Here is a 15,745-nt window from a genome sequence, read left to right as displayed (position 1 = left end):
AATCAGGCAGCCACGCATCATATGGTGATGACACACGGAGCAGTTATGGACCTTCTGCGCGCGCAAACTGCCACGTTTTTTGTGCGTGCAAAACGCACACGCTCGTGTGAATCCGGCCTTACTGTTCTATATGCTGTTTTGAATACTTTGAGGGGGTAAAGTTTTTAAAATGGGGTGACTTTTTGGGAGTTTCTAATATCTAAGGCCCTCAAAGCCACTTCACAAGTGAACTGGTCCCTGTAAAAATAGCCTTTTGAAATTTTAATGAAAATGTGAGAAATTGCTGCTAAAGTTCTAAGCCTTGTGATGTCCTAGAAAAATAAGTGTTCAAAAAACGATGCCCATCTAAAGTAAACATATGGGGAGGGAAGTTAAGCAGCAACAATTTTGTGTGGTATAACGGCCTGTCTTACAAGCATATACATTTAAATTTAGAAAAATACGAATTTTTTGCTAAATTTTGGCGTTTTTCACAATTACTGAATGTATCAAGCACATTTTGCCAGTAACAAGGTCCAATGTCATGAGAAAATCTCAGAATCGCTTGGATAGGTGAAAACATTCCGAAGTTATTACCACAAAGCGAAGAATGTAAGATTTGAAAAACGAGGCTGTCAGGAAGGTCAAAAGAGGGAAGGGGTTAAAGATTGATAGATTTCTCTGCCCCTCCCCCTTAATCTCTAGAAACATAAAATATTTACGTGTATTAGATTCATGGTAGAGGGAATAATAGGAATATTTAAAACATGAGGCAAAATTTGGGATAAAGATAATTTATCAGTGTGGTATTTACAGAAATGATAAATGCTATAGAGATACCTGCTCACCTGACCGCGGACAAGGTTTAACATTTTAGCCTAACAAACAGGTATTCCATTCAGTGAGATGTTTGCTATTAAAGGAAGTGTATATCAGGGAGAAAAAAAATAAATAAAAAAAAAATAAAAAAGGATACACAAGATATAGTAGCCAAAATACAAAATAAAATATGCATATATACACAAGGTCTGTGGGTCATCAACATCCCAGCGTAAAAACGACTGTTACTATCGTCTCCAGCAAGAGAGAGCGGCTTAATGTCATACTATAAAAAGGTTATAACAAGAGTAATTAAAACAGTCAAAATTAAATGTTCTATTTTTAAAACTCTGCATTCGATAGGTAGCAATAAAAGCAGACTTACAAAAAACGTTAGTTGCGCAGTGTTACCTTTTCAATGTTACAGTATTGTAGGGATCTTGGATTACCACTATTAAAACCCCATTGGAAAGAAAATTAAAAATAAAAATAAACCAAAAACCATTATATAAAAATGTGCAATCTCATTTGTTGAAAGCTCGCAGTTCATTTTAATAGTGGAGAGGCAAAGAAATTGCCATGTCGTGCGATGCTGCTAGACGATTTACTTTTGCTGCCAAACCTAAGAGGACAAAAAAAAAAAAAGCTGTTATGAAGCATTTCAAAAAGGGAATGTATCATTTGTTTCTTAATTAAAAAGCAGATTGTGAAAAAAAAAATTCAAATTTTATTTTATTTTTTCAATTTTAAACTTTTTATTGTATTTTCTGTACATGATTAGGGGGCAGCCATCTTGCATGAGCGGCTTTAAATTCTGTTAAGAGTGATGCTTTACAGCAGCCACTTGGACCATAGCAACCTATGAAGAGGAGGGAATGATTGACATCTATGGGAGAGTTTTCTAGGCACGATCTGTGAGCGGTGTAGAGGTCATTGTGCAGGGAGGGTGGGCGTAGAGGAGCGGTGTCTATCACATAATGACAATGGTGGGTCCTGTATTATCTGTATACAGAGGTTATCACAGTATGATTACAATGAAAGATGAGGAGTGCTGAGAAGTGATCTCTACAGAACAGGAAGAGTCAGTCTATTGTGAGGCCCAGTGGCCAGAGTGAAAGCAGGGAGATTTAAAGGAAGTGTCATCACAAATTTCTTTTTCATATGTTAAAGATGTTAGTGCTTTATTAAAAACGTTTATATTCATTTGTGTGTTTGTGTTTTACTTTTTCTTATTTTTACACTTTTTCTTCCCTATGGGGGCTGCCATTTTTTGTTCCATTTCTGTATGTGTCGATTAACGACACATACAGACATGGAATACGGCAGCCACAGTCCCATAAGGACTGCGAACGGCTACCGTCACATCCACTTCTGTGTACGCCGTCTGTGTGGGATCTGCGCATGCGCCGCTCCCACACAGTCCAATTTGAAATGCGCGCCGTCCGGCGCCATTTTCCTGTGGACCGGAAGTCGCGGCCGGACAGTAAGATTACTACTTCCGGTCGCAGCTTCCGGACTTGTGCACTTGGACCAGCGGCAGCAGACGGAGCGGACGAGCCGGAGGGAGCCGCGGCGGCAGGAGCAGGTAAGAGATTTCAATGTATGTTCGTGTACGTTTACTACTGTATGTAAACCTACTACACTGTGTGTTAGCTCAAAAAATGGCGACACACAGTGTAGGAGGTTACACCGTTCAAACGCCTCGTTTATCCCGGCACTAGCCAGGATAAAGGAGGGGGGGATTCTGAGAGCTCACTAGAGCGAGGGCTTTTTACCCAATTTTGCAATGCTGCAATTTTGGGAATAGCTCCATCTAGTGACCAGCAATGGGAAATATTATAAATTAGAATCTAATTTATAATATTTCCTGACTCGTGAAAAAAATAAAAAAAAATTTGAACAATGTTTAATCACCTACACACTAAATGTTTAATTAAAAAAAAACAAACATGTTTTTCTGGCAACACATTCCCTTTAAGGATTTTTGAATACTCACTTCGGTGTATTTTTGCCAATAGTAGATAGAACTTTCTTTGACAGGGAACTTGTGGAAGGCGTTTTGGTAATTTGTAGCTCAGGAGTTGTCAGGGGTCCCAACATGCTAACTGGAATAAACATAAAATTACATATTTACTAAACTTCACTCTAGCTTCCGATTCATTTAGTGACCGACAAAACCTAAACTCCCTGCCCTTAAAGAGGCTCTGTCACCACATTATAAGTGCCCTATATCGTACATGTGATCGGCGCTGTAATGTAGATAGCAGTGGTTTTTATTTAGAAAAACAATACATTTTCACTAAGTTATGACCTATTTTAGATTTATGCTAATTAGTTTCTTAATGCCCAACTGGGCGTGTTTTTACTTTTGACCAAGTGGGCGTTGTACAGAGGAGTGTAGGACGCTGACCAATCAGCTTCATACACTTCTCTCCATTCATGCGTGCGTTTGTGTTCTAGCAAGATCACTATGTGCGGAGTAAATAAATGGAGAGAAGTGTGACGCTGATTGGTCACGGATTTTACCAAGTGGGCGCTGTGGAGAGAAGTGTAGGACGCTGACCAAAGTAAAAACACGCCCAGTTGGGCATTAAGAAAGTCATTAGCATAAATCTAAAATAGGTCATAACTTGGTGAAAATTGATAGTTTTTCGAAATAAAAAGCACTGCTGTCACCTACATTATAGCGCCGATCTGATTATGTAGGACATAGGGCACTTGTTGTGACAGAGCCTCTTTAAAGAGGCTCTGTCCCCACATTATAAGTGCCCTATCTCCTATACAAGGAGATCGGCGCTATAATGTAGGTGACAGCAGTGCTTTTTATTTAATAAAACGATTGTTTTCACCACTTTATTAGTAATTTTAGATTTATGCTAATGAGTTGCTTAATGCCCAAGTGGGCGTGTTTTTACTTTAGACCAAGTGGGCATTGGAGAGGAGTGTATGACACGGACCAATCAGAATGATGCACTCCTCTCCATTCATTTTCTCAGCGCATAGGGATCCTGCTAGATCCTTATGTGCTGTCTTATACAAACACATTAACGATACTGAAGTGTTGACAGTGAATAGACATTCCACCGGATGTCTATTCACAATCTCTGCACTTCGTTACGGTTTCTATGGTAGTTACAGCAGAGCAAAGTGTAATCCCGCAGTAAATGACAGGTTACAGCGAGATTACACGTCCTCTGCTGTAACTACCACACAGTAACGAAGTGCAGAGATTGTGAATAGACATCCCGTGGAATGTCTATTCACTGTCTAAACACTTCAGTATCGTTAATGTGTTAGTATAAGACAGCACATAAGGATCTAGCAGGATCCCTATGCGCTGAGTAAATGAATAGAGAGGAGTGCATGACGCTGATTGGTCAGCGTCAGACTCCTCTGTACAACGCCCACTTGGTCTAAAGTAAAAATACGCCCACTTGGGCATTAAGCAACTCATTAGCATAAATCTAAAATCACTAATAAAGTGGTGAAAATAGATCTTTTTAAAAAATAAATAAAATGCATTACGGTCACCTACATTACAGCGCCGATCTCCTTATGTAGGAGATAGGGCACGTATAATGTGGTGACATTCTCTTTAAAGAGGAACTGTCACTAGGTCATGATGCAAACGGTTTATCTGATCTGAATCCCAGCCGATTCCAGCGCAGTTTCTTTTGCTCCTGGGGCCCCCTCTCCGACATGGCCCACTGTGGTGTTGGCGCCTTATATGTCAATTCCCTGTGGTAAGCCAACAGGGCATGAACTACATTGAATAAATTCACGCTCTGTTGGCTGACTGCAGGGAATTGGCATATAGGGCGCTGACACAATTGGGGGGGCACATACTTCAGGGACAAGAGGAAAGGTGCTGGAATCAGGGAGACCGCAGGATTCAGGTCAGATAAACAGCTTGCATTACATGACCTAGTGCCAGGTCCTCTAATGCATTTGGTGACTTTCAACTGGCGCAGGAAGGATGGCGCTAGATGTAGTCACTGGCATCAAGCTCTATTTCTGGCAGGAAGAGACCGCATACAGCGGCCATTATGACCTTGTTTTGTCTCGTTTAGGAGAGATATTTAGCAGCTGCCAAAACGCTGCTTGTATGTAGCCCCCTGTCGACTGCATTGCAGGAGCAGAAAACACATTGGAAAGTGTTGCCTTCATAGCAGTCAGGGTTTTGGGCGGTCATGCTGCGACTGCTTGCTGAGGGGGAACAGTTTGCTTTTGGAGGTGAGCCCCACTGTCAGCACTATGTCACTTCACCTTCCCACCTGATCTTACATTGTGAATGGACTGTACCACCCAGAATCTTACCTGCATCTCTCCACGCCAGATGCGAGGTCGGGTGGGTGAGTAAAGGTGCAGTGACCGTTACATCCAGGTCAGAGATAGAAATAGAGAGTGCCTCCCCGACATGGTTTAAACAGCCAATAAAACACTAGAACTCATCTTACTAGGAGTATCATGCAATTTATTCTTATGAAGATTGAAAACTCAATATTTAAAAAACAGCTGTAGGCTATTAGGTTTTGTAGTACAAATCGCAAATTAACCCATGATTAATAATAATTTGTTACTTTCTCTGGAATTCAAGGTTTGATTTATCCTAAGTACTTCATGTCGGTCATTCACAGCATTATTTCAGCAGTATAGATAAGCACATTCTACTATAAAGATTTTATCCCATCACCAGACATTTATGGCGTATCCACAGGATAGAACATAGATGTATAAAAGATGCGGTTTTCATCTCTGGGACCTGCACCTCTCCCCCGAACAGGGTCCCCCAGCACACACAGAGGTAATTGCTGCATCCAGGTGGAGCATAGGTGCACAACAGGTCAGCAATCCCAAAATAGCCAAGATATTCAGTTTCTGTAACTCCCATTATAGTGATTGGGAATTACAGAAATAGTGTTGATCAGCTGCTTCCGGATTCCTATCCTTCTGTGCACCTATTTTCCACCTTAATGCAGCAGTAACCTCACCAGGCGGGTCAGGGGACCCCCATTCAGGAGATAAGTCCGGGTCCCAGAGGTGGGAAAAGCATCTAGCAGACATTTATGGTATATTCTGTAGATATACCATAAGTGTCTGTGGTGACAAACCATGGCAACTACACTTTGAGAACCTTTCACCTCCCGTAACACTTAGAAAAATAATTTTAACTCCCTCCGTTATTTACAGATCGGTGCCGTTATATTTGGCGCCCGATACGCAAATAAGCCCCTGAATTGTCAGCTGAGAACAGTGTCGGGAGGCTTGCGCTATGTTCTCTCCCGGGAGAAAACACACAGGCTTGGTGGTTGTGCTGCAGATTGTGTGAGTGCACACAGATGAATGCGAGTAGATCTCCTCCTAGTCTCTTCTCGTTCCGTGGCGACGTCGATGTGCAAGCAAACGGCCGTGAGGGCACGCGAACGCCATCTGCAGCACAACCACCAAGTCTGTGTGTTCTCGCGGGAAGGAACCCAGCGCAAGCCGCCCTGACATTGTCCGCAGCTGATTAGACAGTGTCAGAGCGAAGACATCACGCCCCCTTGCCTTTTAGTTAGAAACGCCCCATTGACAATTCAGGGGCTTATTTACGTATCGGGCGCCAAATATAATGGGACCGATATGTAAATAACGGAGGGAGTTAGAAAAATAATTTTACGTGGGATTGTGTTTGTGGAGCCTTTCCTATAACATGCTGCACATGTTTGGGGAGGTGAAAGGTTCTCTTTAAGTTAGGGGGGGGGGGGGGGGTCGTCATAAATTATCGAGGAGTAATATAACCTTATTTTCAGTTCTGACTTCTATTTACATACTTCTACTTGAAGAATGTTTTAGCTGGAACTCTTAATGTGGCTTCGTTTTCAAGGTTCACAAAGGAACCATCAGAATAGTTGAGGATTTGAGTAAAAGGTTGATAACAGAACACTTATTTTTCTGTACCTAAACATTTAGTGGAGAGGAGAAAAAAAAACAAACACTACTTACTTTTAGCATCAGGAGTCTGAGGAGTGTTGAATACGTTTGAATTTTCAATTATATGAGAAGGGTCCATATTTTCTACCATCATGAACTGATTCCAGTAATCTGCTGGTAGTGACATTAATCGTTCCACAACCTAATTTATAGATAATATATATATTAACCATTGAGATATGTATGCTTGCATCTATGCCATAATAGAGTTAGTCTTTCATGAGCACATTGGGGACAGGAATGATTGTGATTGAATATATTTAGTGTACGGCGCGTCAGAATATGTTTGCACTATATTAATAACTGGACAATTTCCTCAGTTAAGTTTGAGGGAAAAGAGGGGGTAGCACAAACAGACCTTGGGTTGGCTCTTTGTATCTTTTAGAATAGTCATAGGATCAGGATCAGGAACTGCATGTCCCACCAAAGTTGGGCCAAACACCTTAGACAGGTTGTTTACATCCATCCTACAGTCTGGACTTTCAGCCACTCTGCAGAATACACAGTGTAAGAAAATGGTTACTTGAGGAGGAGAGGCAGTGAACGAGGAGGAGAGGCAGTGAACGAGGAGGAGAGGCAGTGAACGAGGAGGAGAGGCAGTGAACGAGGAGGAGAGGCAGTGAACGAGGAGGAGAGGCAGTGAACGAGGAGGAGAGGCAGTGAACGAGGAGGAGAGGCAGTGAACGAGGAGGAGAGGCAGTGAACGAGGAGGAGAGGCAGTGAACGAGGAGGAGAGGCAGTGAACGAGGAGGAGAGGCAGTGAACGAGGAGGAGAGGCAGTGAACGAGGAGGAGAGGCAGTGAACGAGGAGGAGAGGCAGTGAACGAGGAGGAGAGGCAGTGAACGAGGAGGAGAGGCAGTGAACGAGGAGGAGAGGCAGTGAACGAGGAGGAGAGGCAGTGAACGAGGAGGAGAGGCAGTGAACGAGGAGGAGAGGCAGTGAACGAGGAGGAGAGGCAGTGAACGAGGAGGAGGGGCAGTGAACGAGGAGGAGAGGCAGTGAACGAGGAGGAGAGGCAGTGAACGAGGAGGAGAGGCAGTGAACAAGGAGGTGACGTAGTGAACGAAAAAAAGCTTAAACACCAACCTTTGAAGGTGGATCATTAAGAAAGCAAGCGTGTCCCTGTTGGCTGCTGGAAGCTCATCCACTGCTTGATATATGGCAGCAATGCTGTTATCGTCATCGGATATTTCTGGTAAATAAAGTCGATTTTAGGAAACCATCAAACCAAAGAGGAGTCACAAGTTCATTTGACGTTCTTAAGGAGTTTAAATTCTCTATTAAACAGATAAGCTATTAAAAAGGTCCTTACCAGCTGCGGTCATGAAAGGTTTATTGAGGCGAAAGGTAAGAAGTGGTTCCTTTAGGTTACGCAAAAAGTCCTTGAGGAATCCACAGACAGCATGAATGTCATCCACTTTACTTAATAAAGGCACACTCTTCCCCCTCAAAAACTTTTCCTTCAGATCTTTCACGGTACGGTCACAGCCAGAAATTCTGTACAAACCAGTCTAAAAAAAAAAAAACGATAACGACAGTCGGCATTCCAATAGATCATGGCTTAATTCACACAATGATGCAGCGCTGGTTCATTGGACTGGAACCAATTTACTCAAAAAGGTCAGTGCTCATAAAGTTTACTGCTGTGTGCACGCCAACGTGGAGCCGGCTTGTTTATTCCGGTTAATTGGAGAAGAAATGTATTGTTGAACAGCCACACTTTAGATTCATTCAGGTAAACAGTAAAGGACGCAGAAGTAAACAAACTGTCACATTTTTGTATAGGTTTTATTTGCAAATTATCCTTGCAAGCGGTCTTACCTCATGAAGTCCTCTCTGTTCAATTTCACTGACACAGTGAACCACTAAGGGAGGAATCATCGGAGATGTTGGTGGAGTAAAATCTGCAAGTGTACCCTATAAAAGAGGAGAGACGATTTTTTATTAATGGACGCGTTATTATTGTCGACTGAAATACCAATTGTCTCCTTGCATCTTATTTCAAGAAAAAGGAGTGCACACATCAAGGCCCCACGCACATGGCTGTGCCCGTGATCACAGGTATGGCCGGCCGCAGACAGCCACCTGCAGTTTAGGCCCGTATTCCCATACAAAGTATGGGAGCAGTCCGTAAAAAGTAAAAGTTAGAACATGTCCTATCTTTTGCGGAGGCCGTTAATGGCCAGGACACCTTCCTGTCAATATACAGGAAGGTGTCAGTGGTCAATAGAAGTGAATGAGTCTAATCATGGTCCGCAATTACGGACACATTCTACTGTCATGTGCATGGGGCCTAAGTAGTTGACCCAACAGATCAAGTGGAAAAAGCAGGCCATCTAAGGCTAGCTTAATAGAGGGACGACAAGAGAAATATATTTGAGGACCGTAAATATGGAATGTATTTAGACCCTGTTCAAAAAAAGTGGTTTCATCTTTATATTTAATATGAAGTTAGAGTAATGTTTTACAGCTCTGAAAATGGGTATTTCAGACAAAGTATCCTGAACAGAATGTACTTTACCTCTCCAATACGAACTGGAGTGTTTCCGGAAGTAGGGATACATGGAAGAGGGCAACGGTCGCGGCATTCTGGGTGAGAGACAACACGGCAGTCCCGACACTTTAAAGAAAGTTTTCCAAATTTGATTCTTTTCCCACAAGGAACACAGGACTCTGGTTTTATCACCTGTAAGCAAAAAAACAATGTAAAAAAAGTAAGAAAAGAAACCGCAAAAACAAAGAAAAGAAAAATCCTGGTTTTGTTTAAACTTACTGTTTTTGAAACAAAGTCATGAAGTCTCATGCCGTGATTCTGTGGAGTTCTGCAAATATCTGCCTCATTTCGTTCAAACTGTCTGCTCATTAAACTAGAGTCACTACTCCAGGGCTGTAGCTGGGCTAATAAAACAGAAAAACGCAGCTAGGTAGATTGTAGCTTTAGACAAATGAGTAAAAACAAGTAAATGGAACGCCAACACAAACTCACCAGTTTTACGGCTACGCGTGTAATATGGCACAGTCTCAATTGTTGAAACCGCTTCAATAATACCGCCATTGTTTGGAACAGTTACCGTTGTTTTTGTCACTATGGACTCATTGGCCTAGGAGACAAATAATGAAAGAGGGGAGGGGGGGGGGGGGGGAACCCAAAAAAAATATGAATTCGCCATTTCTTTTTTTACTTTAGAAACGCTGAACATAGAAAATATAAAGATTTAAAAATAAGTAAATTGAATAAAAAGGTGGGAAAGTTTAACTGAAGTTCGTTACAGCGCTAAGGCCAGGATCACACACAGTTTTGATGCAGCTTTTGGCTCCATTTCTGTGTTTGGCTCAAAAAAAAAAACTGAGATGCATCATTTTCTTTATACATTTCCTTCATTTGGATCCACTTCTGGATCAAAACGGTCTGTGATCCTGGCCTAAAGGGTTAAAAATACACTTGAGGAACCCAAGTTCTTCGCTAACTACAATTACTTTAGACATATTCAGTGACATTTCCAGAGGGTTTTTCCAGTTTTAATGTGACCGTTAGGCAGTTCATTGCCTTCTCGCCTTTGATCATATTTCGTTCAAAATGGACAACCATAAAAAAAATTCTTCTATGTGTGTCCCAGGAGATTAGTTATTTCCACCTCTCCTCCTGGAAGACAGCTGGCTGCCAACCTAGTTTCCCCCAATGCTCTGTATACAATAGGAGACAAGCTAAGCCCCACCCACCTGGGAAAGCCCCATCCTCATAACCACTTGTGTTCTCTGTAAGATCCGTTTCAGTAGCACGCATAAAACTACACGCTAAGGCCCCATGCACACGACCGTATTTTTTTTTATATGGGCTATGGACACCTTCCCGTATTTTTAGATTGTGTCTGATATATAAAATACAGACCATGTCCTAGTCTTGCCCGTAATTTCACTTACTGTTGCACTGTTTTTTTGCTCAATTTCTACCAAGAAACATACCCAACCATGAACAGTTTAAGCACAAATTCAAGCAGCCTTACTTGCTCAAAAACCCTTAAATTAGTACAGGAAAAATGTAATGGGAGATTCAGTGAGAAGTGACTAACCGGATCCACAGCCAACCCAAATGATCGGGTCCTCTTTGATGGAACTGGGGGACCGTCTGTTTGCGGCCTAGAGGATCGCTAGACAAACAAAACCCAATTACTCAAGAGTGGCTGAAAATAGTACAAATACAACTAAAATGATTTTGGCCAACTTACTCGTTTTTCCCTTTTCTTCAGTCTCACATTTCTGACAAAAGAAGAATCCCAATCCTAATAAAATAAAAATTCAACATTTTAAAGAGAACAAAATATTCTACACAAGTTGTCCAAATACATGCTGATAGAGGCACAAGTATTTTATTTCAAGTGAAATAAAGAGTCATGAAAACTTATTTAAAGAGGCTCTGTCACCAGATTATAAGTGCCCTATCTCCCACATAATGTGATCGGTGCTGTAATGTAGGTGACAGTGGTTTTTATTTTGAAAAACGATCATTTTTGAGAAAGTTATAAACAATTTTAGATTTATGCTAATTCGTTGCTTAAAAGACAACTGGGCGTGTTTTTACTTTTTACCAACTGGGTGTTGTACAGAGAAGTGTATGACGCTGACCAATCAGTGACCAATCAGCGTCATACACTTCTCATTGTTCCAGCCCAGCTTCTGTCACTGCACAATCCACTGTAACAATGGGCTGGAACAATGAGAAGTGTATGATGCTGATTGGTCACCGTCATACACTCCTCTGTACAACACCCTGTTGGTAAAAAGTAAAAAACACACCCAGTTGTAATTAGCATAAATCTAAAATTGCTCATAACTTGCTCAAAAAATGATGGTTTTTCAAAATAAAAACCACTGCTGTTCTCTACATTACAGCGCCGATCAGATTATGCAGGAGATAGGGCACTTATAATCTGGTGACAGAGCCTCTAAACTCAAATGTTCAGCACAAGTGTATAGTACAATTCACTGATGTGACAGAGTTGGTTGCGGACCATATTCCGAACATAAATGTGTATCAAGCCAATACATTGATGCAACAAATTATGCAATGCTTGATGAAACAGCTTCAGGGGAAATTATGTATGCTTATGAATGGCCGCTCTGGCTCATAGGAGGTTCTAAGTGAAGGACCATCCCTCTACAATATATGGACAGAGGTTGTCTTAGTGAGACAACCCCTTTAACTAATGCCAGCTAGAAACAAGTTACCAACAGCCATCTCTGCTGACGCTCCAAAAGGTAAATCAGCGCTGCCAGGTGGCTGGTAGTAGCGCATCTGCCTGAACAGTAAACCATCTGACCCAGGTGTACTTTTTTTTTTTTAGTTCAAGGGGAAGTGATCCTCGGCAATGCTCACCTCCTGAGGATCGAGAGATACAACATACCACATTCTGTCTGCCCTAATATTATGTTGTCAGCGGATCCCTCCGAAATCATAGGGTTAGGGCAATATCTATCTAATGTGTATGGCTAGCTGCAGTTAAAGGCTACGCAAACCTTTGAAGCCTCTTTTTAATGTATGTGTGATTATAAACACTTCTATTATGCATTAAAAATAGTATTTGGTTTGAGCTGCAGCTTGTTTCCACTACACCCAGAAGCTGCGCAACGCTGCTGTAAGTCAAATCTCTCAAGTCAGCTGGACTGACAAAAGCTTGTGTGGCTCTGATACAATATCACCCTAAGGGTATGTTCACACGGCCTATTTCCGGCCGTTTACGCCCGAGAAAGGAGAGCGTTTTTCATGCCATTTTTTTTACATGTACAAAAACAGCCGCGAAAAAGTGCAGGACACTTCTTGGGACCTTTTGAGCAGTTTTCCGTAGACTATTGAAAAAAGCTCCAAAAAACGTCACGAAAAACGTCTGAAAATCTTGAAACCAGCTCCGTATTTTGAGACGTTTTTGACTCTGCGTGTGAACATACCCTAATACTGATCAAATCTGTCAGAGACATCAGTTCAGCTGACTGACGGACTTGACATTCAGCAGCATTATAGTAAATACATAGAAGATGCAGTGCAAAAACTAAGTAAAGTTTTTTTAAATAAATGTATATTAAAAATCTGTTTAAGATAAAAAATGGTTTACATAGCCTTTAGGCCTAATTCACACGAGTGTTCGGTCCGCATGTCGGCCTCATTTCCCAGACCGAACACCGTGCAGGGAGCCAAGCTCCTAGCATCATAGATGTCACTGCGGGAAAATGGTCCCGTACTGTAACAATGTTTTAACGCACAGGACAATACTTCCGCGGCGAGGCAGGAACACCTAGCGTCATACATAACTGATGCTAGGAGCCCGGCTTCCGGCTCAGTGTTCGATCTGGGAAATGCGGCCGACATGCAGACCGTATATCTCGGACCAAACACGGTCGTGTGAATTAGGCCTTAAGTACACAGTAAAAACAGCAAGACACTTCAGGTTTCTATTCAATCTGCTCATTACCAAGGAGTCCTCTGTTTTGTCAAAGCTGATGTCGGAGAGGATGGATCCAGATTCATCTATTGTAGATAGCCTGGAGGGGGGGGGGATAAATAAAAGTAAAGATCAGAAAAGTGGGGAACAATTCACAGGGGAGGGCAGAAGAATGTACAGCAATATTAGGAATCTCCTTTATTACTGCAGCGTACATGCGTCCGGGGATTTTACAAGAGCCATCAATAAACCCAACTACTAAAAGCTACATGTTCATGCAACCTCCATGCAGTACAGTAGTATTTATAATCAATTTAGTAAAATAAACTTATTTTTTCAAACAATAGATGTACAAGGAAAAAGCAAAGCGTGGACATGGATATGAATAGAACGATGGTCCTACCTTCTAGTCCCATTGCCATCTGTAGAAACGTGTGTTCTGTTATTCAGAAAAGCTAAAGCACTTCTCTGCTGTTCACTAAGCTGAATGCTCCCCGATGTATCGCACATCAGCAATTCTTTTATCAACTGAATCTGACGCTCCTAATGCAAAGAATAATAAGATCAGTCAAATGATAGTCCATGTATAGCATGGAATATAAGAGGAGACGTCAGAGTTCTCACCAGTTTCTCACATTCAGCCTCCGCTCTCTGCCGCCTCTTAATCTCCACGTCCACCTGATTTCGAGCATGTTTCAGCTTTACTTCGAGAGCGCTGCGCTCAGTCTCGGTCTTCATCAGCAGCTCTCGGCTTTTTGCAAGCTCAGGCTCGGTTTTCTGCCATTTTCTTCGGAAATCATCAAAATTAGTCGCCAGCTGAATGAATTCTAAAACAAAACTCAGAATGGTGAGCATAAATCACAAACGTATGAACTTTGCTTTAATTTCATGACACCTTCCCATTAATTTTCTGTGTGTGACGATCCCTTTAACCCCTTTGTACGACGTAGTTGTATGAGACTTTGTTTTTTGCGGGACGAGTTGTACTTTATGTACGTACCATTTTTTGGTACAAATACATTGTTTAATTTCTAGAAGTTTTTAACTAGATTAAAATGCAGAAAAAAAAGCAGTTGCTCAGCAGTTTTAATATTTATTTTTTTTACACCATACACCGATCATCATAAATAATGTTATACATTTTTTGTACAGGTTGTTACGGTCGGGACGATACCAAATATGTCTAGATTATTTCATGTTTTGGGACTTATATTTTAAAAAGCTTATTATAAAAAGTGTGTTTGTGTATTTTATTTACTTTTTATTTATTTATCATTATTTATTTTTGACATTCATTAAACTTTTTTTTTTAATCCCATAAAGGGATTTATCATTTTTATTTTGTAACTATAATGTACTGGCATAGATCTATTTGCCAGTACATTAGCCTGTTACTGATTGTACACAGGCAGTTGTTAGGGCATACCTCAGTATGCCCTAACAGGAAATATGTTCAGACAGCCCTGGGGTCCTTCACTGGACCTTGGGCTGTCTGGCCATACGAGTTGTGGGCTTTGATCGCGTCAGTTATTTTCTGTGACGCGATCAATGTGCAGTCCCCTCTCCTTGAACGCCGGGATCAGCTGTCATCGCGGCGTTCAAAGGGTTAACAGCGGAGAGAAGATGTTTCTCTCCTCTCCGCTGTCAGAGCGGGGCCGTGGCTGTGTATTACAGCCGTTGCCCCGCTCTCGATCGCGCGCACAGACGCGCGCAGGGACGGCTGTCACACAGGACGAGCATACTCGTCCTGTGTCGGCAACCAGTTAACCCCTTAGTGACCACTAATACGCCTTTTTACGTCGGTCACTAATGGGCTTTAGGCTAGGCTGACGCCTTTTCACGTCAGCCTAGTCTAAGTCCTGCACGGGTCTCCCGTGCAGGCAGGAGCCGGGGCTCTGCCGTCTGATGACAGCTGAGCTCCTGCTCCAACGCCCGCGATCGAAGTTTACTTCGATCGCGGCCGTTTAACCCGTTAAATGCCGCCATCAATAGCGACCGCGGCATTTAACTTTGTTTACAAAGGGAGTGCGCTCCCTCTGTCACCCATCGGCGGCCCGCGAATGCAATAGCGGGTCTCCGATGGGGTGTCATGGCAGCCGGGGGCTTGATAAAAGCCTCCAGGTCTGCCCTGGACATATGCCTGTTAGGACGCGCCGGAGGCACGTCCTAACAGATTGCCTGTCAGATTTACACTGACAGGCAATAATGCTCTGGTATACGAAGTATACCAAAGCATTATAGCAGCGATCGGAAGATCGCACAGTAAAGTCCCCTAGTGGGACTAATAAAATAAATCAAAGTGAAATAAAGATTATTAATAAAAAGTACAGTAAAAAAATAAATAAAACCATTTTCTTCCATAAAAAGTGGTTTTATTTAGTAAAAGTGTAAAAAAAAAAAAAAAAAGGTACACATATGTGGTATCACCGCGACCGTAATGACTCCATTAATAAAGTTAATATGTAATTTAAACCGCAAAGTGAACACCGTAAAAAAAAAACATGGCAAAATTGCAATTTTTTTTCCATTGCCCCCCAAA

General features: G+C 41.9%; 1 protein-coding gene across 1 annotated transcript in view; it reads right to left on the bottom strand.

Moving 5' to 3' along the window:
• Positions 1-757: 757 nt before the first annotated feature.
• The window catches only part of RACGAP1 (Rac GTPase activating protein 1), a 29,615-nt gene continuing 14,627 nt past the window's right edge, over positions 758-15,745 (bottom strand). The window contains exons 3-17 of the mRNA XM_075851809.1: positions 13,831-14,033; positions 13,610-13,749; positions 13,237-13,306; positions 10,999-11,052; positions 10,843-10,920; positions 9,759-9,873; positions 9,546-9,670; positions 9,294-9,458; positions 8,594-8,689; positions 8,085-8,283; positions 7,859-7,964; positions 7,130-7,262; positions 6,784-6,913; positions 2,795-2,903; positions 758-1,420 (exon numbers count right to left, since the gene is read on the bottom strand). Of these exons, the coding sequence (XP_075707924.1) occupies positions 1,345-1,420; positions 2,795-2,903; positions 6,784-6,913; positions 7,130-7,262; positions 7,859-7,964; positions 8,085-8,283; positions 8,594-8,689; positions 9,294-9,458; positions 9,546-9,670; positions 9,759-9,873; positions 10,843-10,920; positions 10,999-11,052; positions 13,237-13,306; positions 13,610-13,749; positions 13,831-14,033 (1,799 nt within the window). The 3' untranslated portion in view covers positions 758-1,344. The remainder of the gene's footprint in view (positions 1,421-2,794; positions 2,904-6,783; positions 6,914-7,129; positions 7,263-7,858; positions 7,965-8,084; positions 8,284-8,593; positions 8,690-9,293; positions 9,459-9,545; positions 9,671-9,758; positions 9,874-10,842; positions 10,921-10,998; positions 11,053-13,236; positions 13,307-13,609; positions 13,750-13,830; positions 14,034-15,745) is intronic.

The sequence above is a fragment of the Rhinoderma darwinii genome, chromosome 2 (assembly GCF_050947455.1).
Source record: "Rhinoderma darwinii isolate aRhiDar2 chromosome 2, aRhiDar2.hap1, whole genome shotgun sequence".
NCBI classification, from domain to species: domain Eukaryota; kingdom Metazoa; phylum Chordata; class Amphibia; order Anura; family Rhinodermatidae; genus Rhinoderma; species Rhinoderma darwinii.
The sequence above is the reverse complement of the archived record's forward strand: the minus strand, read 5'-3'. Positions and strand labels throughout refer to the sequence as shown.